Source organism: Cynocephalus volans, chromosome 1 (genome assembly GCF_027409185.1).
Source record: "Cynocephalus volans isolate mCynVol1 chromosome 1, mCynVol1.pri, whole genome shotgun sequence".
NCBI lineage: Eukaryota > Metazoa > Chordata > Mammalia > Dermoptera > Cynocephalidae > Cynocephalus > Cynocephalus volans.
Genome location: NC_084460.1, coordinates 71,167,343 through 71,191,103, shown reverse-complemented (window position 1 = coordinate 71,191,103; position 23,761 = coordinate 71,167,343). Strand labels below are relative to the sequence as shown.

Here is a 23,761-nt window from a genome sequence, read left to right as displayed (position 1 = left end):
CAACTTTAAGACCAATATTTTTAAATAGGTAACCTGGGCTTTGATGATATTAATGGGATACAGGTAGGGTGGGGTGGGAGGAAGAGGGTTAACAAACCTCTAAAAATGTTATGCAAATTTCCACATGCATGTGCACTCTTTCCCAGGAAGAGCAACCATAGCTTATCACTGAATTCTCCAGGAAGTCAAGAATTTCAAAATTTAAGAACTACTGCTTTAATGTCTAGGTCAAATCCTAGTCTTCCACAAAACATTCCCCCAATTAATAGAGCTCACCTTTACCTTTCCTGACTTCTTGTGAAGTCCTCAAATTATATTTATATTCAAAAGTGAACCATCTGGTAGACCTTAATGTTTTGACTTCCCATATAGCTTACACATTTGTTTGTTTGTTTTGCTGGCCAGTATAGGGATCAAACCGTGGACCCTGGTGTTATCAGCACCATGCTCTAACCAACTGAGCTAACCAGCCTAGCTTATATTTTTCTTGAAAGTAATGCTGAGCTGCTACCATCTTCTGAAAATTCTATTCTATTCTATACGGCTAGGCCTTGCCTTTCCTCCACATCTCTCTCTGAGTAAACACTATTCATCCTTCTAAACCCACCTAGGATGTAACTATCCCTGTGAACCTTCCACTGACCTGACCAGGCCTAGTTAGCCATGTCCTCTCCTCTTAGTATTATGCATCACACTGCACTGTGGTGATGCGTGTATCTGCCCCTCTCACTACACCATAAACTACGAGAGAACAGACACTACTTTCTGTTCATTTTGGAATCTGAAGTCTCCAGCCCAGTGCCGGATCCCCTAATAGGGGCTCAGTTTGTTTGATGAATGAATGAAATAACTCCGTTTTATAAAAACCAAACGATCTGGAAGCAATATAAGTGTTGCAACTTTCTGACATAAATCACTGAAGTTCTATTTTAAAAAGGAAGAACACAGGTAATGGACACAAAATGGAGGTTTAACTGATGCAATGTCTCATACCTTAATTCTACTACAATATTGAATTTCAGGGAAAAAATTATGAGTTCTAGTTCCAATTGTTTTACTCAGTAGAAATGTCTACCTGAAATTCTAACTAAGAAAATCATACCATTCCTAAAGCTTAAATACATCTCAGCAAAGAAAATAATAATTTTACCTGAACACAAAGTATCAATGTAAAATGTGCAAAGATGCTTCACAGAAAGAGTTACCTGGATTATCATGAGCGTGTTCAATCATTTGGGAAGCTGAAAACAGAATGAAAACATTTTATTAACTACAACTTCAGTATTTTTTTGCAGATGAAGCCAACAGTAAGTTCACCCATTCTACTCTTATATATGATACACACACCAACTTATTCCTTATACCACATATTCCAGACTTAATACAAAATAAGTACAAACTCTTATTCAAATCTATCACAGATGATGTGAATCATAAAAAAAATCATAAAAAATAAATCATATTACTAAAAAAGAGAATCATACAAGTTAGAAGGGATCTTGAAACATCAACTTGCCTAACCTAAACAGAAGCTCAGCAAAGTTAAATGAATTTCAGTGAGCCCTCCTTTTTACTAATCATGGTTTTTTCTTTAACGATGCTCATAATAGTTACCTCTATAACTAGAGCTGTGGTTCTCAACCAGGAGTAATCTGTACTTCCAGCATATACTTGGTAATGTCTAGAGACATTTTTTTTCAGGGTGCCAATTTTAAATACAGTTTCACGACACTGCATTTTCCATTTACAATACAGTGCTTATAAACTGTAATGTAATTTCTTTTTCTTGTGCATATGTTCCATATTCAAGTACTGAGATTGCCCAGTAATTTACTATGGCAACTCAACTTCAGGACTGCCACAGAACTTCCTACAAATTTGGGTCCTTCAGTGCTTTACTGCATGGAGCAATACTACACCTATACTTGAGTTGGCTTAATGAACCTCTTCAGTGGTGGGCCCCGAGGAAGCGCCACTAGAGGGAAGAGCTTCCCCGCCAGGGAAGCTTACGGGCATTCCTCCTGGCATGCCTCCTGCACTCTGGTACAGCTTGGTGATGGTGCGATTACAGACTTTTTTCCAGCTCTTTGATGATGTTCAAATTCTTCCTTCTCTGCAGCCTGATTCTTATCAAGCCAGTTGATGATTTCATTACGCTCGCCAAGAATCTTCTGTCTATCCTCACTGTTGGTCGTGCCTTGAAGTTTCTCATCTTCAACAGTTGCTTTTGTGTTGAATGCACAGGATTCAAGTGAATTCTTGGATGACACCTTGTCTCTCTGCTTCTCATCTTCGTCTTTGTACTTTTCAGCTTCTTGGATCATCTGTTCAGTGTCTCCCTTGCTCAAATGGCCCTTGTCATTAATGATGGTAATTTTGTCCTCTTTTCCTGTACTCTTATCTACAGCACAGACACTGAGGATGTCACTGGCATCAATATCAAAAGTGACTTCAATCTGAGGAACACCACAGGGTGCAGGAGGTATGCCTCTGAGTTCATATTTGCCAAGCAGGTTGTTATCCTTGGTCACGGCATGCTCACCTTCATAAACCTGAATGATCACACCAGGCTGGTTTGTCAAGTAGCGAAGGTCTGTATCTGCTTGGTAGGAATGGTAGTATTGCGCTTGATGAAGACAATCATGACTCCATTAACAGTTTAAATACCAAGAGAAAAAGGAGTAACATCCAAGAGCAGCAAATCTTGAACATTTTCAGATTTGTCCTAGCCAGGATGACTGCCTGGACAGCTGCACCATAAGCAACAGCCTGACTGGGTTGATGCTCTTATTCAGCTCTTTTCCGTTGAAGAAGTCTTGCAGAAGCTTCTGAATCCTGGGGACATGTCTAGTTTGGCATCCCGAAGGACTTTCTCTATGGAGTCCAGGGTGTCATGGAACAGGTCAGCATTCAATTCTTCAAATTGGGAACGGGTAATGGAGGTACAGAAGTTGATTCCTTCATAGAGAGAATTGATCTCAATTTTGGCCTGGGTGCTGGATGACAGAGCACACTTAGCAAGTCCACAAGCAGGATGAAGGCACTGGACAGCTCTTTTGTTATCACTGATGTCATTCTTATGCTTGTGCTTGAACTCAGCAATAAGATGTCTGATCATTTGGTTGTCAGTCTTATCCAACTAAGTGGGTATCTTCAGGTGTAGATCTGACTGCAAAGACTCCATCCTCAACAGTGAGGATTAACACACCAAAAGTGCCACCTCCTAAATCAAAGATCAGCACATTTCTTTCAGCTCCAACCTTTTTGTCTCAGCCATAAGCAACAGTAGCAGCAGCCGGCTCTCTGATAATTCTGAGGACATTGAGACCAGTAATAGTTCCAGCATCTTTGGTAGCCTGGTGCCAAGAGTCATTAAAGTAAGCTGGCACTGTGACCACAGGATTGGTAACAGTGTTCCCAAGGCAGGCTTCTGCAATTTCCTTTACTACCTCTGGAGAGAAATTTTTTGTCTCTCTCTTGTATTCTGCTTGGACCTTTGGTCTGTCTACATCACTCACCAACATCCAGGGCCAATGCTTCAAATCGGACTGGACAACAAACAGCATCATCAAATCTATGCCCAGACACTTTGCATCAAAAACTGTGTTGGCTATGTTCATTGTAGTTTGATTCATTGCAGTATCACTGATCAATCATTTGGTGTCAGTAAAGGCAACACAGCTTGGGGTGGTTTGGTTCACCTGATTATTGGCAATTATCTGTACTTTCCCATGCTGGAAGACACCCATACATGAGTAGGTGGTGCCAAGATCAATGCCAACTGCAGGTCCCTTAGACATGATTGCCTGTAAGTCCAGCTTGGCTGGCAAAGAACACACACAAACCCCCAAAACTGCCACCACATTCAATGAGCTAGAAACATTTTTGGATGTCACAAGTCGGGGAGGGAGTGAGGTATGTTACTAGTATATAGTGGAGAGAGGCCAGGGATGCTGGTAAACATTCTGCCATGCACAGGACAGTGCCCACAACAAAGAATTATCCAGCCCAAAATGTCAACAGTGATGAGGCTGAGAAACTCTAAAAATTTCATAGAAAACATCCAGGATATCAATGATTTAACAAATATGGTCATAAATATTATCTTCAAGGCTGTGTATACAACAGATAAGAAACAAAAGAAATGTTTGGGTCTCATATCCAAAGAGACTCACAACAAAATGTTTCTGACAAAACTTGAGCAAATAATTGTAAAAAGAGAATAAACCAAGATAAGAAAGGTTAAGCACAGAAATAAAATTTTCTTCTGAGTTTTAAAATGTGCTGGATGCAATTAAGTGGCAGAATTAACACTGCAACATAATAGAATAAAGTTGAAAGCAAATTAGTTTATCTACATAACTTCTTGTTGAGAAACTATGGATATCCATCTGGGACTCTGCTAGTTACCTACCTCAACATCCACTCTCAGTTTCCTCTTGACAGAACTCTGCTTTTATTAGTGTGGCAATACATCCCAGTAAAGAGTATATTTCAGTCTTGCTTGCAACTGGAAGTGGATGTGCAACTAAGTCCCAGACACTGTAACTAAGCAGGAATATTGGGTGGGATGCTTGGTAAGGTTCTTAAAGGGAGCTGGCTCAACTGGGAGGCACACACATTTTGGAATGGAAACCAAGGACCAAGAAAGGCAAAACAGAAAGATGGGAACCTAGATTCTTAAAGACACTATATAATAGCCACTCCAGCCTTGACTGCCTACTTCCGTACTTAGCATGACAGAAAAAAGCAACTCCATCTAATTTAAGTCATTGTTTTTTGTATTTCTTTGTTTATATGCAGCCAAAACTAACTGACACAGGTGCCCATTTTGTATAATATACAAATACAAATTCAAGACAGATTACATATCTAACATTAAGGAAGCTCTTACAAATTAGAAAGAAAAGAAAAATAGAATAGGTAGATGCACAAAAATGATAAAATTCACAGAGGTAACAGTCAATAACATACTTAAAGGTATAGTCAGTAAGTCACAGCCAAGAATATGAAAAAACATTCAACCTCATTAATAATTAAAAGCAAATTAAACAAAGAAATCCAGTTTTCAATCTTTGAATCAAAGAAGACTTAAAGGCCACTGAGTTCTCCAAGGATGGAGAAATGGCCATTCTTATAAACAGTTTGTTAAGAGTAAAATGGTCCAGATTTTTGAAGTGTAACTTAATTATATCTATCAAAAAATTTAAACCCTGTTTTTATAAATTAATATTATTAAAATACATGAAGTAAATAGGAATATAAGGACTTACATACGTGCATGTGGGGGGGGGGAATAAATAAAAAGTGTGGGGGGAAGCTTATGTCCATAGAAAGGAAAATGGTTAAAAAAAAACCAAAACAACGAAACCAAGTAGTTAAAAAAGAATAAAAAGTGCAGCACGATTTCTAGTAAGGAAAATCCAGGGAAAAAACCCACTGACAGATGATAAAATATCAAAACTATAGACTATTTTTCAACATCTCAAAAGAAAAGAAGTTACTCCACATCTACTTGCCTGAAGAAAACATCTAAGACACTCAAGTAAAAAAAAAGAAAGTTGAAAATAATACATATGCCATGATCCATCTCAGGTTTTAAAAAAAAATAAAGAAACTATGCCTCTACACAGAAACCAAACCTGTTATCTTTTCCATATATACATAGATATGTGATGCACTGAAAAAGATCCAGAAAACACATTAACTTAAAATACAGGTTTATCCCTGGGCAGAGGAGTAGAATGAGGTGAGAATCAAGATAAGTTTTTACTATTAGCTACACTGTTAAATGTTTTATTAAAACATGCTCAATTATTACTTAAGAATTTAAAAAATTTAAATCAAGAAAAATGAAAACTGATCCATTAGATACATTATTAATTGAAAGCAAATTTCTTTAAGAGGCATGACTTATTTAAATTTAAAAAAAAGAAAAAAATCCAAAGATATTAGAAATCACAAAGGAGCTACAACAAATAGGATTACAAACTTTTATGCTTCAAAAACCTTAACGAAGCATACAATTTTCTGGAAAAAAATTTTATTAACAAAGTCTGCCCTGAAATAGGTCAAAATCTGTTAGAAACATTAACTAAGATATCTAGGTAAAGAAAAAAATATTTCCACCATAATTTATTCACCTATTTGCATAATTTTCATTTTACAAACTGTAATCACTTACAGGTAGGGGAAAGATTTTCCCTTTTCTCTTTCATCTCTTGTAATCTCTTCTCCATTATGCTCTGGGGACTACCATAAATTTTAATTGTGGGACCATATATCAATGAGCCATTAGATTCAAATAAGAGAACAGGTACATCATTATCTGAAAATAAAAAAAAATTCAACTTTAAGCTCCCAAAAATGCCTTCACAGTTCAACAATATGATTCATTTTAAGGAACAACTGCCCCCTACCCCCACAATCTTCCTTTTTTCTTTCAATGTCATTAAATAATCCTACTAATCTTTTACCACTACCACCTCCACACAGCTGCTGGCTAACATTTGCTGAGCAATTACCATGCACCAGGTACTGTGCTAAGCACCATCCATAAATTATCTCATCTAGCCACCCCTCACAAAACCCAACATATTAGGTACCAATATTGCCACTTAAAGATGAAGAAACCAAGGCACAGAAGTTAAATAACTTACCCAGAATCACACAACTGGTAAGAGGTTGTAAAGTCAGATGGGATTTGGTTCCTAAATGTGGTTTCTACCCAGGTTTCAGAAACTGGCCCCACTAAGCATCACCCCCACCCTCAACACACACTCACAGACCCACACACAAACTTGACTGCAGGAAGTGGGGTCAGAGTGGTCCCTGAACAACAAAATTATGGGCTGCTTGTGTATGGGTGCAGAGTTGTGCATTTTCCTGGAACATACCTTGCATATGCTCAAAGAGGTCTTCTGGACTTTGATACCCACCACCCCCAATACAAAAAAAAAAAAATCCCAAGAATCATTCTATATTTTTTCCTTTGCAATTCTTAGGCCTGAACAACCCTTACTATAGTTCTGACAATATACAGACATGCATTAATTAAAACAATACCTTATATCTGCAAGCTTTTAAAAGGTAATTTCTATTAAGATACATATTTGATCTGAAGAGAGAAAATTTTGTATCATTACCATTTTGTTAAATTCTTTTCAAATGTACTATCACAGACACAGGAAAAAGGGCCAAAGTGACAAAAGTATAAAGCATAAAGTATAGGAGAGTGGTGCAATACTAATTTGAGGCTGGAGAAAGAGGCCAGATCATATAGGACCTAGTAAGCAGATTGTAGGACATGTTACTACCTACAGGATTTTACCCTAAATACTTTTCCTTGGGATGACACCAAGGAACTATAAACCAGGTGGGGAGGTCCATCTGACTTGAGATTTACATTATTCTGACTGAAGTGTGGTAATAGATTGTAGGGAGACACAGTGGAGTGGAGGGCCTGGTCAGGGAGCTGTTGCATGGTGTAGGAGAGAGGATGCAGGCCTGGAATGGGAGAGTTAAGAAGGAGAAATATAGAAGGAGTCAAGCAATCATTTTAGAAGCAGGGTCCTTCAGGGTTTTAGTATTAGTATAGAAAGAGATGTCAAGGATAATTCCATGTTTCTGGCTTGAGCAGCTAAGACCAGACCATTAGTGTGGGTTTGTGAGAGAAGGACCAGCACACACCAAGAGATGCAATAGGATGACTAAGCACAAAAGCTAATGATAAAGGACATATTTTTGGAAAATTATGTGACAGCACTGTGCAGGCTAAATGTTCTATTCAATTCTGTTGCATGATTACCACATATTTAAAATAAAGCTCCATAATTCTATTTGAATAATTTCAAAATACAGCGTAGAGAATTTGTGACATAGTATAAATAATATAGATTAAAACAGAAAAAACTAAAGAAAGTAACACTTCCTATAATGCTCTACACATTATCTAGTCACCATAACTGCTTATTAATAGCAATGGCATGTCAGTATTGGTGTGTAATACTGGATTTAGAGGACAATGAAAAAGGCACAAAAGAGAAATACCAAAAAGACACAAAGTACTTTCAAGTTTCATGATATTCTGAAGTATTTTTCTAAATCATAAAAAGATAACTAACATTTGCCTACACTGAATAAAAAACAAAAAGACCAAGTATTAGGTACAAATACTGTATTATATACAAAGAATAAATAAATAAGAATTTATCTCAATAAAGCTTATTAATCAAAGCTTGCTTTTCTTCAATAGTCATTCCTGAAAATAAAAAGTTCCGTCAATGTGATGAATGATTAAGACTCTCTGGTTGATCAGATCAACTGCATGGCTTTACTATGGCTCCTAGTCAAGTCTCTATTAGGCTACTTACATTTCGTTTTCTCCTTCCTAGCCTAAAACTACTGCAGTCTTCATTAGCTATTTCATCCTGGAAGCCACTGGTCATCAGGCTAATTAAACAAGGTGCATGAATACAAATGCAAAGGACTGTATTATATTTCTTGGCTTACCTAGATTTGTTTTTTGTTTTTGTAGCTCTTTCGCCATTTTCTCAAATTTCCTTTGAAGTCTTTTATCATTTTCTGGTGTTTTAGGAATAAAATCTTTGGGCTGCATACATTTACGCTGTGCAAAAGGACATAATAATTAATAATACTGTATTTCAATTGTTTAAGACAGGAAAAAAAAAGCTCTTTCAACTGTATTTCTGATATCTTTGATAACATCAGTAATAAAAACTTCTTAAAGAGGTGTTTCTTGCACAATATGTGGTATTTGTCTTTTTGAGCAATTATAAAAAAAACAGATGGAATTTAGAAGACTGAATAAAAGGCTCCACACTAGGTAACTATGTTTTCTGAGACATTTTCAGGATACCAGAATTCTGTTTCCAATGAAAGTTCTTTACGAAACTTGTCTCTTTCCATTTTTTGCTATTCTCACATCTTCCCCCCCAAATCATGACAGAGTAATAAAACACAAAAGCAATTATAATTTTTTAAATTGGACTTTTAAAAATTGAAACATAACTGATTATACACATTTGTGGGACACAGAGTTGACCACCAGTATTTGTGTACAATACATGATGATCAAATCAGGATAGGTGGCATATTCATCATTACAAAACATATTCATTCTTTGTGTCCATTAACCAATTTCTCCCTAACCTCCTTCCCCATCCCTCCCTCTAACAAACACAATTCTGTTCTCTCCTTCTGCAAGTTCAACGTAACTTCCTCTTCTTTCCTTCCTTCGCTCCCTTCCTTCTTGTCCTTCCTTCCTTTCTTCCTCTTTCTCTTGACTTTTTAGCTCCCACTTATGAATGAGGACATATGGTATTTCTCTTTCTGTGCCTGGCTTATTTCCCTTAACATAATTTTCTCTAAGTTCATCCATACTGCTGCAAATGGCAGAATTTCATTCTTTTTTTATGACAGAGTAATATTCCATTGTGTATATATACCACATCTTCCTTATCCAGTTATCCATCGATGGACATTTGGGTTGGTTCCAACTCTTGATTATTATAAATAGAACTGTGATAAACATGGGAGTGCAGGTATCCCTTCCACATGATGGTTTTCATTCCTTTGGGTATACACCCAGCAGTGGGATTTCTGGGTTGTATGGCAGTTCTATCTGTAGTTGTCTAAGGAAACTCCATACTGTTTTCCCTACTGGCTGCACTAATTTACAGTCCTGCCAACAGTGTAGAAGGGTTCCCCTTTTAGAGCATCCTGGCTAGAATTTGTCATTCTCTGTCTTTTTGATAACAGCCAGTGTAACTGGGGTGAAGTGGTATCTCAATGCAGTTTTGATCTACATTTCCCTGCTGATTAGTGATATTGAGCTTTTTTTTCATGTTTATTGGCCACTTTTACATTTTCCTTTGAGAAATGTCTATTCAGCTCCTTTGCCCATTTTTTAGTTGAATTATTTGTTTTCTACTGTTGTTTGAATTCCTTGTACATTCTGGATATTAATCCCTTTTCAGATGCATAGTTTGCAAATATTTTCTCCCATTCTGTAGGTTGTCTTTTCACTCTGTTGTTTCCTTTGTTGTGCAGAAGCTTTTTAGTTTGATATAATCCCATTTGTTTATTTTTTCTTTTGTTGCCTATGCTTTTGGGGTCTTTCCCCTATGTTTCCTTCTAAGGTGTTTTAATTACAGTTTCAGGTTACTTTATAACTACCAAAGAAAAAAAATTATTAAATCTTACCTTATCATCTTTAAATCAACAACTCCATACAGCCAATAAAACGCCAAAACTCTAACTACATACACAAATACATGAAATCCCAGGCTGATATCCACAAGAAAGTCTTGGGTTAACTTTCTAATCTTACCATCCTCAGACAGAAAGGGGAAAACACCTCTTTTAAAACATACTGCACATTCACAGCCTTTCCCACTTGGTTTTCCTGAAAACTACCCATTTACTTCTCATGTTTAGCCCAGCCACCACCACAAATACAAAAAATAAACTTTACATCAATTTTACCTACTACTACTTCTATGCCTAAGCTCTCTCTTAAAGGATCCTAGAAAATTTAAAGTCTTCTGTCTAGATCTCTTTTGGTTTTTAGGTTGAAGCTACCAGCCCAAATATGCTTACAGTGGTACCCAGCCTATCTTCTTTTGTCCTCGTCTAAGAGAAAGAACTTTCAGCCATTCAAGGTTAATGCCTATACTTGTGTTCTTGACCCAGAATCTTGTTCTGTTAGTTATTTGCTCATTCATTAACAAAAATGTTATTATGTGGCAGGTACTGGTCTTACAACCTAAAAAATTCCCTGCCAAAATGAAGCTCGTACTCTAGTAGGAAATGACAGAAAATAAACATAATAAATAAGTAAATTATATCATATGTGTGTTGGGAGGTTAATTTCAATGGGCTTGGAACAGTCCTGCACCGTTTTTGCTAAAGTACTTGCACAACATGAAATGCACTAAATAACAGTGTCAAAAATAAATTAATTAATTAACAGTGTCATTTTGTAATCATGGGTCCAAACAGTTTGGGGCAGTTTGTGCCAGCATGTCAACATTGAGATTAACAATTTGCTGGGAGCTCTGCCAGTGGGGCTGGGTCAGGTGGGTACAAGGCCAGCAGAGTACAAGAGGCTCCACCTCACACTCCCTGGTTCTGAGGTGCTCTGTAGATTTGAAAGCCTTGTTATTTAGGGGTTGTAGGGAAAGTAAAGGAAAATGGTCAGGGCCCCTCAGATGTTCAGAATCTTGCCAAGCATTTGATGTAAATATGCACGTGTGCCCAGGTATTCCTTGGTTATTGTCTGATGTAGATGTACGTGGGCACCTAGGTGTTTCTGAGTTGTCTGACTCACACCCAGGGGTCCTGGGTTACTAGACTTAAGTATAAAGGATGAATGGATCTGATCCACAGTGTTCCCCACCCCTGGGATGCCCTGGGGGTGCTGCTACTGCTGCTGGAGGCTGTTGCTGCAAGCTGTTGCTGCCAGGGCCCCCGGGACCCTCTAGGAGGCCAACAACACTGCGTCTAGAGGCTGCTATAAGCTGCTGCTGGATCTGTAAGCTGCTGCTGCTGAGGAAGCTGAGGACTGAGCTCGTGTCGTCTGCCAACGGCTCCTGGGATCTTTCCCAATTACCTAGCTCGTGGACCTGCATGGGAGGGGTCTGTGACCCAGTCTGTACAATGGGTTTGAAGGGTCTGTGAGCCCGAGCCCTAGCCCTAGCCCAGCAATACACTTGGCTATGTTAGCAGGAGTCTGACAACTGCCCTAGCTATACAGGGGTCCTGTGAATCTTCTTGAGCAACTGGACCCTATCTAACTGCTACCATTATCACAGTGTGTTAGAAAGATACAGTAAGTACTACAGATAAAAAGGAAAACCAGGATCAGGACAGCTGACACAAGTGGGAAGGAACTGCTGTTGCAAATAAGTGGTCCGAGTAGATTTCATGGAGAGAGTAACATTTGCACAAACCCTTAGGGAAGTTGGAAAATGAGTCATGTGGATGGATTTTGGGGAGAAGCATGTTCCAGATAAAGGGAACAGATAATGCAAGGGCTCTGACACAGACGCCTGCCTAGTATGTTTGAGGAACAGCAAGCAAGTCACTCAGGCAGCAGCAGTAAGGGTGAGGGAGAAAGAGGCAGGAAACTTCCTCAAAGAACCCAAAATAATTAGGGTCTCCAGTCATGTTTAATTTGAAATTGCATTTGAAAAAGGGAAGAAAAGGGAAGGTTTTAAGACATAAGCAAAAATTAAAGTGAAGTATATGAGCAGTAATTATTCATGCTTCAGATTGGGAAAAATGGAAAAGATTAATAATACCCAGAAGTGGTCAGTGTGTCAAGAAACTGGTACTATTGTACACTACTGGTGGAACTGTTAAAAATCAAACCGTGTACGAATCCTGACCCAGTCATTTTATTTCTAGATATCCAACTTAACAGAAATAAACTCAAATATGTCACATAAGTAATGTACTTAGCAAAAACTGACAATGATCTAAAAGTGCATGAAAGGAAAGGCACATTTGCACCGTATAACACAATGCAGAAAAATGAGGACAGCTGTACATCTACTGACATGCAACGATCAAAAAATATTGTTAAATGGGGAAGAAATGCAACCCGCCAGACAACACACGTGACACAGCAGAGCCCCATCCATGTAAAGCATGAGTGTGTGAATGAATGTGTAATGTACCTGTACCAGAGACATCCCATCCAGAAAGATACTCAGCAAATTGAAACTGCTTATTTGAGGGGGGGGGGAAATTAAGAGAGATGTTTGCGGGCTGGCCCGTGGCTCACTCGGGAGAGTGCAGTGCTGATAACACCAAGGCCCCGGGTTCGGATCCCATATACGGATGGCCGGTTCGCTCACTGGCTGAGCGTGGTGCTGACAACACCAAGTCAAGGGTTAAGATCCCCTTACCGGTCATCTTTAAAAAAAAAAAAAAAAAAAGAGATGTTTGCTTTATCTGTGTTTACTAGATGCTTTACACTGAAAATATGCATTTATTATTAATGTAGTTTTACCATATTTTAACATGTCACAGAGAGTCAAGAAACTCTGCTGAACACTCTTTTTCACCTATAATCAGATGAGAAGGTCTGGAGGAAGACTGAAGTAAGTTTATCCATCACTGCAGTGACAAACTCTGGCTTGTCTGAGACAAAATGTAATGGACGTATATCATCTATCATTTCCAGAAAATGTGGAGAAATCCACAGCTATTTCTCCTTTATTCTATAGGAAATGTACAGTTCTTATATATCTAATTCAGTTTGGAGAAAGCTGTTAAATCTTCTCTCTCACAGAGAATCTCTGTGAAAGAGAAAAATAAAATAAAATAATAAATAAATAAATAAATAAATAAATAACTGGAAAGGTTGTAGTTCAAATGTGAGTTAGATCTCAAAGGAAAGCAGTGACTTTAACTTTATATGTAATGCAGATTTCCATAATAAGTGACTTTGCATGCTTGGATATATCTACTTCAGACTTATGAGATTTTTTGGCTAGCCAGAACAAAGGCATTTTATGACAGATGTAACAACCTGAATTCTAAAGTAATGACCAGAGCACCCGAATGTTTGTTGGTCTCTTGGCTAACTTGAGTTTTCCTTGCTTAACTGAAGCCTCTTCCATTTCTAACAAATTACATCAAAGCATTCATAAGATAAAATAATCTCTATGATTCACTAAAAAATGCTATGTGAAAAAAAATCATCACCAATGGCATATTTAAAACAACTCTTGGATATATTTCTAAAGGTTATGTTTTCTAGGAATAAAAAATAGGAATGAATAAATTCATAGTTGCTACTGTTGACACTGAAATCACATACTTACTTTTTTCTTAATTAGGCTTGGTAAATGTTCATGAGTATTAGCTGCAGGGAATAATGTTTCATCAATGTGTACTCCAACTGTCCTGCATCTGTATAATTAAATTGACGTAGACTAATGAGTATCTGTTTCTATTATATTCACACAGCATTAAAATTGCACATGTGAAAATTAGCAATTTAAGAAATCCATGCACTGGTCATTTTAATAGACATTTCTTTTAAAATAAGTACACTGAATACCAAATACAAAAGTCAATATAAATTAAACTTTCCAAAATCTTCCCTAAATGGTGTTTTTTAAGTATAGGAGTAAAGGCAAGAGGCAGGTAAAGGAAGTACAATTTTCATGCAACAATTTTAGACTTGTATCACACTTTAAAATTAACAGTCCATGGCATTCATAAAGGTATAAGAAAATGCTACTAAATTATAAGAGTAAGCAGACTGTAAAATAGAATATTTAGAGCTAGAGGGTACATAAAGAAATTGAGGCCAGAGAGTGTATCTTTCCTCCAAAACTGGTTGTCATTTACGTGTGCTTCTGTCAAGACACCACCGGCACCCCAAAGAGAGAGATGTGTGATCCCAGTTACTGGGAGCCCTGCCTCCTCCTTCCATACCTGTCTGTCCTCACTACCTGCCATTTCTACTCTCATTATACTGTTTGCCCTTCATATATGGATTTCTCGACTATTATCTCCTAAGCATTCAGTTACTCAATGCAAACAATTACAATAATTTTCTAAGTGAACTCCTGTTCTATGTTTCTCCTCTTCTAATTCACTCATATATTGTTGAAATATTAATCTTAAAACATTTACCCATCTCTCTCCAACCCAGATCAAACACCTTCAGTCACTCCTGTATTTATGGAATAATCTCACCATCTATTGCCTAACCACCTCTCCAACTATCTTTCATAAGACTATCACTGTTCAACATCTAATATGCAAATAGATTAAAGAAAAAATATTTGAAACACAATGCAGTAAAAAAGAATATACCCGTATTGATATAGAAAGCCCTCTAACACACAAAAGAATAAAAAGGAAGTTTCAGAATGTATGGCATAGCATGATCTATATGGTATTGGAAACGACAAGAGTAATTAAACTAGGGTAACGAATCTCACAGTGTGGTCAGAAGACCCTAGGCCTATCCTCACACACTTCCAAGGGTATGCAATGTCAAAATTACTATTATAACAATACTAACATGGCATTCTCCTTTTCTATTCCTCATTCATGACTATACAATGGAATTTTCAGAGGCTGAGTGACGTGTGCCATCCCAATAAATAGAATGCAGAAGCAGATGTGAGAACACAACTGTTTTCTACTTAGCCAGACAAAAGAAATTTGCAAAAATATTTTAAGAAAAGAATACAATGTAGTAATTGTAACAAGAGAAGTACAACCAGGAAGAAGAGGAGCAAAAAACAGTACAATGGATACTAGAGGAGCCAAGAAAAGCTTTAGCTCAGAGATGATCACAGACTCAATTCTGATGAGGACGCAGCTTTGGGAGGACAGAGATCTTCCACCTGGAAGAAGAGCATAGACAAATGCACTATGGAGTGGACAGCATGATATTTTTGGGAAAACATACACCATTAGTATGACTGAGGGAATGAGTTAAAAGACCAGAGACAAAGAAGAATTCAGATCCTCCTGAGGGAAGTATCTGTCCAGTTAATGACCATGAACCCCCATCCTTGGGTCCTTAGGAATGGTGTGAGGGAGGGGCCATAAACAGGTCACCTGAAGGATAGATTCCAGGATGATGACACTGAGGGAGAGGAGGTGAGTCCGGGGCTACTGCAATAACTCAGGGAGGAGATGCTAAAGATTTCAACAAACGTAGGGGGGACTGGGGTGGGGTTGGGGGAATCATTAACTGAGCAATATTTAGGCAATAAACATGGAGAGTTCTTGACCTCTGTTTAAATCTGATCTAGACTGATCGCATGCTTTTCTCTTGCCCCCAAACCCCAATAAAATGACAGTAAAGGAAAACAAAATAACAAAAGTTGACAAAAACAAAGAGTAGATAAGAGCTGTTTGGGGAACTGAAAAGGAAATGAATAAAGAAAAAGGAAACCCAAGGTTGGCAGCAGGGGTGAGCAGTCCACAAAGAGTGACCAGATTCTCTTCCCAAACTTCCAAGCAACTCAGGCACACAAGGCCCAGGTGAAGCAAGAGTGGGCAGCCGCTGAACGCAGAGGCTGCCTGGACCCCTCTCCTGTGCCCACTCACCCTTGCCACCAAAGCGGAAGCACTGGAACCCAAGAAGCTCTGGACTTAAGGACACCAGGCCAAGCTCTGAGAAAAGAGTTTTGCATGAAAGGAAATGTATTCACAGTACACTTTGAGATTCTTCTAAACACAACTTTTACAGTCCTGATAATGTAGACACAATTAGTAATGTAACCAAAATTTACCATGTACATGGAATGAAGAGTGGAAAAAGACTGAATGTCTGTGCAAATAGCAGATGCATGCACGTGGAAGCAGGGTACCCTGGAAGGATGCTAGCTAAAAACTAAGTTCTCACTTATCACTAAATTCTCCCTATCAGAAGGTCATTAGATAATGTCCAAAACTGAACAATCAAGACAGCAGTACAGCCACAGCATTTAGAAATACAAAGGTAAGCAAATAACTTGTAGCTGCAAAAATAGCCACATACACTGGAAATGGCTACATTTAGGGAAAAGGAATTGGGGGTGGGTCAAGAAAAGGACCATTGTTTTTCACTATAAGCCTTGTAATATTTGGTTCCTCTCTTCACACACGTGTCTGTGCATATCCATACAATCAAACATTATTTGATCATAAAAAGGAATACAATTCTGATACATGAGACAACATAAATGGACCTTAAAAACATTATGCTAAGAGAAAAAAGCCAGACACAAAGGCCACATATTATATGATTCTGTTTATATAAAATATCCAAAATAGGAAAAACCATAGAGAAAGAAAGCAGATCAGTGTGTTGTCCTGGGCTGGGGGGCATGTGGAGTAATGGCTAAAAGGTACAAGATTTCATTTTGAGGTGATGAAAATGTTTTAAAATTGTGTTGATGGCTGTACAACTATATGCACATACTTAAAATCACTTTAAATAGCCAAATTGTATAATATGTGAATTAGATCTTAAAACACTGCTATAAAAAATAAACACATGAGATCTCAATTACATATATCCTGAATGGCTAAAATTCCAAAGCTGGACACATTCTGAGTGCCGGTGAAGACATGGAATTAAAGAAACACTCATACACTGCTGGTAGGAATGAATGTAAAAGGACACAACCCCCTTGGAAAGGTTTGGGTAATGACCCAAGAGAAACTAAAACATACAAAGACACAAACATGAATGTCCATGGCAACTTTATTAATAACAACCCAAAACTGGAAATTACCCAAATGTCCATCAACTGGTCAATGGATAAACACACTGTGGTATACGCATGCAATAGAATACTACTTAGCTATAAAAAGAAAATGAAACTACTGCTATACACAACAACATGAATAAATCTCAAAAACATCACACTGAGTGAAAGCAACCAGGCACAAAACAGTATATACTGAAGGATTCCATTTATATGAAATCCTAGAATAGGCGAAACTAATCTCTAGTGACAGAAACCAGACCAGTGGCTGTCCTGGGGTGCAGGGTGGGGGCAGGGAAGCTGACTGCAAATGGACACAAAGAAACTTTTTGGGGTGATAAAAATGTTCTATATTTTAGTTGTGGTGGTGGTGACATGGGTACATTAATTTATCAAATTCAGTGAACTATACACTTAAAATGGTTACATGTTATTTTATGTAAATCATATTTTTATAATGCTGATTAAAAAAAAAAAAAAACCAAAACATAAACCAACCACCTAAGTCTGTAGAAAGCCTACAATTATGAGGTGAATAAAACACTGGATCTAATGAAAGAGATGGGAAACCAGCAGGAAGGGTAAAAGAGACGGGGGAGAAAAAGGTTTCTTAGGTATACTTCTTTTTTTTAAAGGCACCTTAATTACCAACTTTAACCCTAAGCAGTTTTTAGCAGTTTCTCCTTATTGAAGCAAAATGTTACCTATTTACCATTATTATAAATAACAAAAGGAGAAGTGTTTGGAACATTTCTGGTTAGAAGACACGGATGAAGAGAACTTAGATGAGTGTATTACCATACATATCATATTAAAATTATAATCATCGTTACGATAAAGGTCAGCCAGCTTAGGAGTCTCACATGACTCCTGACCAGTAAATGTTACCATTTTCTCCTATTCTGCAACAAAGGAAATTGTGGCTCACAGAGGATCATTTGCCAAAGTTTACAAACTAGTAAGTATCCTTTACAGTCAGTAGTTTTGAGAAAGTCTTGATTCGAACCAGTAAAATATGTACCTGGCACAGGTGATACAGTTGTAGAAGACATGTTCTGTCCTCTTTAAGAATGAAGTCTCCACTCATTTATCTATCAGAGTGATAAGATGTAAAGATATATAGGGACATACTTGCTGAATTCAATCTGTTTGGGTTTAACTATTAATTTTCACAATGAAGAAATAAGTGGCACTTAATGCTGGTAATGTCATTCTACGTATGCAAATGACTTGTGCTTTAGCATAACTAGTAAGATATTGAAGCTACTACATTAAAATCAACATTTGCCAGGCACCCAATCAAACTCTACTGAGTAGACAAAAAAAAAAAAAGCTTCCAATTAGATTTCTATTTTTCTTCAGAAATGTAAAATGACAACATTGTCTCCCTATCTAGTGGTCAAGAAGAAAAGTGTTTCCAAAGATGCCCTAATTAAAACCAACTTTTTCATCTTCATTTTCCAATTGCTGCTACTTTAGAGTCAGTGGAAACCAAAGCAGCTTCCTTCTCCTTAAGATAGCCCTACTCTGATGAGCTCTCCCTCCAGGAGACAGTTCACTCCAGCACCTCCAACTGTGACAAATTAGGTTTGGGTGCTACAGGAGGACACTCACCCAGAGGCTAGTAACTCGCCCGGGCATATGTGGCCATACAACACAGTCCCCAGTGGGCTCCAGTCTGTGTGGCTCCAGGGCTGGCATCTTTGAAATACACAGTGCTACTTCCTTGGAAAGATGTCAGAGAACAGATAGTTATTCGAACTAGGCCGTCAGGAAAGGAAAAAAGTTCAATAACTATATAAGAGGGAGCAGCAAATAACAACAAAAGAATTACAGGACACCTAGAAATATGATTCATCTATTGCTACTAAATCATTCTGAAGATCACCAACCCCCTCTCTTTTCCTTTATGCACACATTAGAAGCCAAATCCTGTTCCACTTTCTATACGCCTAATGCAACTAAGGCCCAGCCTACCTTTCGCAGGAGTGACAATATAAACAACGCTCAGCCCTGCTCACTGAGCTTCAAACTAGAAGATGTATATGTTGGGGAGATGCAAAACTTTTAAGAAGACTGGGAGAGTTTTAAGGCAATAAACTTCCTGATCACCAATTCTATTAAGTATTCCTTTTGAAAAGTGAGCTATGAACTGCAGGTTCCTGAAGGCCCTCATTTCCTTCCAATACCCTCACTCACTCTACTCTGCCCAGCCACACTGACCCTTGCTCCTCTACCACTGGCCCTGGCCCTCCTGCAGAGCCCTTGGATTTTCCATTAAAAGACTGACCAACTCCATCCTGAATTTTACTGAGGTACATACCCAGGGTATAAAAGCCTCTGGAATAAAAACAAAAGGGACTATTTACATTATTGGTGTGGTGATCCTCCTTTAATAATTTATCAGATCCTAATAAACTTGTCTTGCTCTATCATAAATACTTCTGTCAAGAGTGAAATATGGCTTTAACCCCAAAGTGTTTTTGCCAGTGCTGAAATTCAGATATACTGTATAGTGGGGTGCGGGAAAGACTCTGCCTTTTCTATCTCTCAACTATTGTCAAATGCTGCACAGCCTCGGACAGAGAGACCCATGACAGCAAGGTAAAGAAAACCCTTAGTGTTGAAATGGCACTTTTTTCACATATTTAAAACAGCAAAAATGTTCAGCAATCTCAATACCAATTCATACAACATGTAGTGAGCTCACGGGGAAAGCACCTTTGAAAGGTGGATACCATAGCGATTTTATCCATTATTTGAAACCCAGCCCCATTCTGTTACTTCTCTCAGAAATCTTCTCTGATTCGCATTGCTTCACCCACTAACTTCAAAAACTAAGGCAATGGTAAAGTATTGACCTTCTGTGGGAGCAGGACTCCTTTCAACAATACAGAAGAACAAGACAATTTGGAGGACCTCCCTAAAGCAATGATTGAGAAAAAAATGTGCTAGCACAGAGCAGGACTCGCAGTAGGAGACTGTACTGGGGGAGGGGCAGCCTATAGTTAGAAAACACTGATACAAAACCAAACTCTAAAGCAGCGGGCATCAAACTTTTTAGACTCAAAATTCCTTTATGCTCTTAAAAAATTGTCAGGATCTCAAAAAGCTTTTTAATGTGAATTATATTTATAGATATTGATTGTAGCAGAAATTAAAACTGAGCAATTCTTTAAATATTTATTTGTTAATTCATTAAAAAATACCAATAATAAACTCTACAATAGCTTTTATGGAAGATATTGCTATACCATATTTTCCAAAGAAAAAAAATTAAGGAGAAAAGTGGCACAGCTATACATTTTTGCAAATGACAAATAGCTGGATTCTGCCATCTGCGTCAGCATTTGATATGCTATGACAGGATGTGTCATATGGTCTCTGAACTGCACCCTTGTGAGAGAGTAAGAGTGGAAAAGGCAAATATTGCCTTATAAATATTATGGAAAAGAGTCTCAACCTTGCTGATACCCTTAAAGGGTCTCTAGGCCACAGAGGTCCTTGGACCATGAGTTGAGAATTACTGTGCTAGAGCTACAAGAAACTCATTATTCTATATTATTCACTAAGTAATTCATGAATATTCAGTTTATCTTCTTAATAAAACTATGCTGCTTGAGATAGGGAATAAGCCTTTTACGTTTGGATTGATGTGCTAATTGTTTTTTTTTTGTTTGTTTGAATGTCTGTTTGTTGTTTGTTTTTGGCAGCTGGCTGGTATAGGGATGCGAACCCTTGACCTTGGTGCTACAATAACACACTCTAACCAACTGAGCTAATCAGCTAGCCTTACTAATTGTTAACAGTACATGTTTTGTGTATTGCTTTGCTTTGTGTTTTAAACAAAACAGGAGTGATGAAAAAACAGGCAGAAAAATCTAATTGGCAGGTTTAAAAAACTCCTTCCCTTTTAACACACAGCTTTTAATCACAGAAATAGGGTTAACAAACTTTAAAAGAACATTTTGGGCTCTGCGATCTCAGTTCCTACCACTCTGACAATGCCTAGAGGAACAACTCACGTTGTTCCCCTTCAACAGTTCAGTCCCGGAGCCTCTCAGATAGGGCACAGAGTCGACATCTGTGGTATGTGTGTGAATGCAGTGTCAGAGGTACAAAGCAGGGGACGGTGCCCATGGATGTGTAAGGTAAGGTATAGGGGTACTTCACAGAGCCTCCATGACCAAGCAAGCGCACCTCCTCCCCAGCCCCTCGATATGTTCACCAACCAAGAAGCTCTCTGAAACCCATCGTTTAGGGGGTTTTATGGAGGCTTCGTTACAGAGGCATGACTGAGTAAAATAAACCACTGGCCATTGGTGAAGAACTCAACCTCCAGCCTCTCTACCCTCCCTAGAAGTCTGGAAGTGGCACTAAAAGTTCCAGTTCTCTAATCCTACCTTGGTCTTTCTAGCAACCAGCTCCGACACCAAAACTATCTAGGGGCCCATCTAGAAAGGCCTCACTACAACAAAAGACACAACTATAACCCAGGAAATTCCAAGGGACTTAGGATATGTGTACCAGGAACTGCGGATGAAGACCAAACACAGATCTGTCACACATACATGCATACATACATACATACATGAAAAGTGTGATGAGGAACAGGCTGAAAGTACCTCCCTTCAAAAGCCATATGAGTTGCAAAGGGGAGCACATTCCCTTCACAGTGGGAGACTAGCAGACACCATCATGACAAGTGCTCAAAGGGCACCTCACCAGCACAACAGCCCAAGACCATGTACCGCCTCAGAGGAATCCATCAACCCATCCAGGACATTCCTAGAAAAAAGGCAGAACCCACGTAACCTCATGAGGACACATCAGAGTCTCAAACTGAGGGACACTACCTATCACTGACTGGTAATCTTCAACAGAATCAAAATTACAGAAGCCAAAGAAAGACGGGGGAACAGTGCCAGAGTGCAAAAGAGCAGAAGTGGAACCCGCTGCTGTAAGATGCATTATTGGATCCGCTGGTGAGATGGGAATGGACTCTCAGAATTCCATGGTAGGAAGGTATCCATAATTCCCTAACATTGACAGTTGTCCTGTGCTTATGCAGCAAAATGCCCTTGTTTACAGGAAACACTAAATGCAGAGGATGATGGACTGGAAATCAGCAACCAACTCTCAAAAAGGCAAACACAAAAGCCTGTGAACCTGTATTTCCAACTTGTCTGTTGGTTTGCAGTTGATTAAAAAATTTAACTTTATGATAAACTTTTTTCAAGACAACTCGGAGGTAAGAGCCAACCTGACCTTTATTTCTTTCGCCTTTATTGTTTCTTTCTTCAATATAAAAGTTTCTACTGTCCAAATGAAATATCAGAATTTTATCAGTTGCTATTATTCTGCTCTTAAAAAGAACACTTCCAGGAAAAACCCACCAAAACGGGATTCTAGTGACACCTAGTGACCTTATTTAATGTTCACACTGTCAGTGGAAACGAGCAATGGCCCTGGATAGGCAGTTAATAAAGGAAGAATAGATGTGTGATACATAAAATAAAGGTCAGTTTGGCTCTTACATTTATGTTCTGTTGAAGAAAGTCCAAGCTTACTAAAAATAAAAGAAATGCAAATGAAAACTATTATTTTTCACCTACAAATTAGGAAAGATTAAAAAATTGATAACAGTACAATAAAGGTACTGAGAAACAGGTGTTCTTTTACACTGTTAGAAAGAAAGAAAATGGAAATTAGTACACTCTCTCTAGAAGGTAATTTGGCAGCATCTATCGTAAATTTAAATATGTCAACCCTTTGAACTTAAAAATTCACTTTTGGAATTTAAACCTATGGAAAGACTTACACATCTGCAAAAAAGTAATGCATGCAAAAGCTCAATGTCGCACCATTTCTGATTAAAAAAAAAAAAAGAATAAAGAGAGAAGTGAAAAAACTTCATAGTCATTACCTTGACAGATCAGTTACACAAATTACTGGACTTCTATTGCAAAAGATTATTGAACACATATATTAGATAGAATGGCATACTTCTCTATGTGCAGACATGAAAAAAGGATCCCTAACATACTGTTAACTAAAGGAGTATATACCAGGGTACTTCAAAATGCTCATGGACTGGGGCCCTAAGGCATGTAGCTGGGGGAAGTTGAACCCAGCTGCAACTAGGTAAGCCACTGCCACTGCCCCGAGGCCCCACCAGGGTCCTGAGGCGTGGAGCCAGGGGAGGCCGAACCCAGCTGTAACCAGGTAAAGAGCACACAAAAACACCATTTTCACACAGGTAGCCCTCCACAGCCGCCACAATTGCCATGGATGCTGCAAAAGCAGCTAGTCTCTATAGCAGCAGTCATATCCACCATGCAGATGGCACACCAGACTCTCAACTGCATTGACACAAGGGGAGTCACCAGCAGAGACCAAAAAAAAAAAAAAAAGAGGTCCTCTCTCTCCACAAAGCCCTTTCCAGAGTAATAGAAGAATAGAAGAAGCTCACACCTGTCTCACTACAGATCATCTAGGCAACAAACCAA

The 23,761-nt window shown here is 38.3% G+C and overlaps 1 protein-coding gene and 1 pseudogene across 9 annotated transcripts in view; both read right to left on the bottom strand.

The window, feature by feature from the left end:
- MCPH1 (microcephalin 1) overlaps nucleotides 1–23,761 on the bottom strand; it is a 249,251-nt gene that overhangs the window by 205,602 nt on the left and 19,888 nt on the right. For 8 of the 9 annotated variants that reach the window (XM_063074610.1, XM_063074628.1, XM_063074618.1 and 5 more), the window contains exons 4-7: nucleotides 13,854–13,941; nucleotides 8,512–8,626; nucleotides 6,185–6,328; nucleotides 1,206–1,241 (exon numbers count right to left, since the gene is read on the bottom strand). In XM_063074610.1, the coding sequence (XP_062930680.1) occupies nucleotides 1,206–1,241; nucleotides 6,185–6,328; nucleotides 8,512–8,626; nucleotides 13,854–13,941 (383 nt within the window). The remainder of the gene's footprint in view (nucleotides 1–1,205; nucleotides 1,242–6,184; nucleotides 6,329–8,511; nucleotides 8,627–13,853; nucleotides 13,942–23,761) is intronic. The other variant, XM_063074664.1, reaches the window with a different exon arrangement.
- LOC134385249 (heat shock cognate 71 kDa protein-like) lies at nucleotides 1,936–3,800 on the bottom strand (annotated as a pseudogene).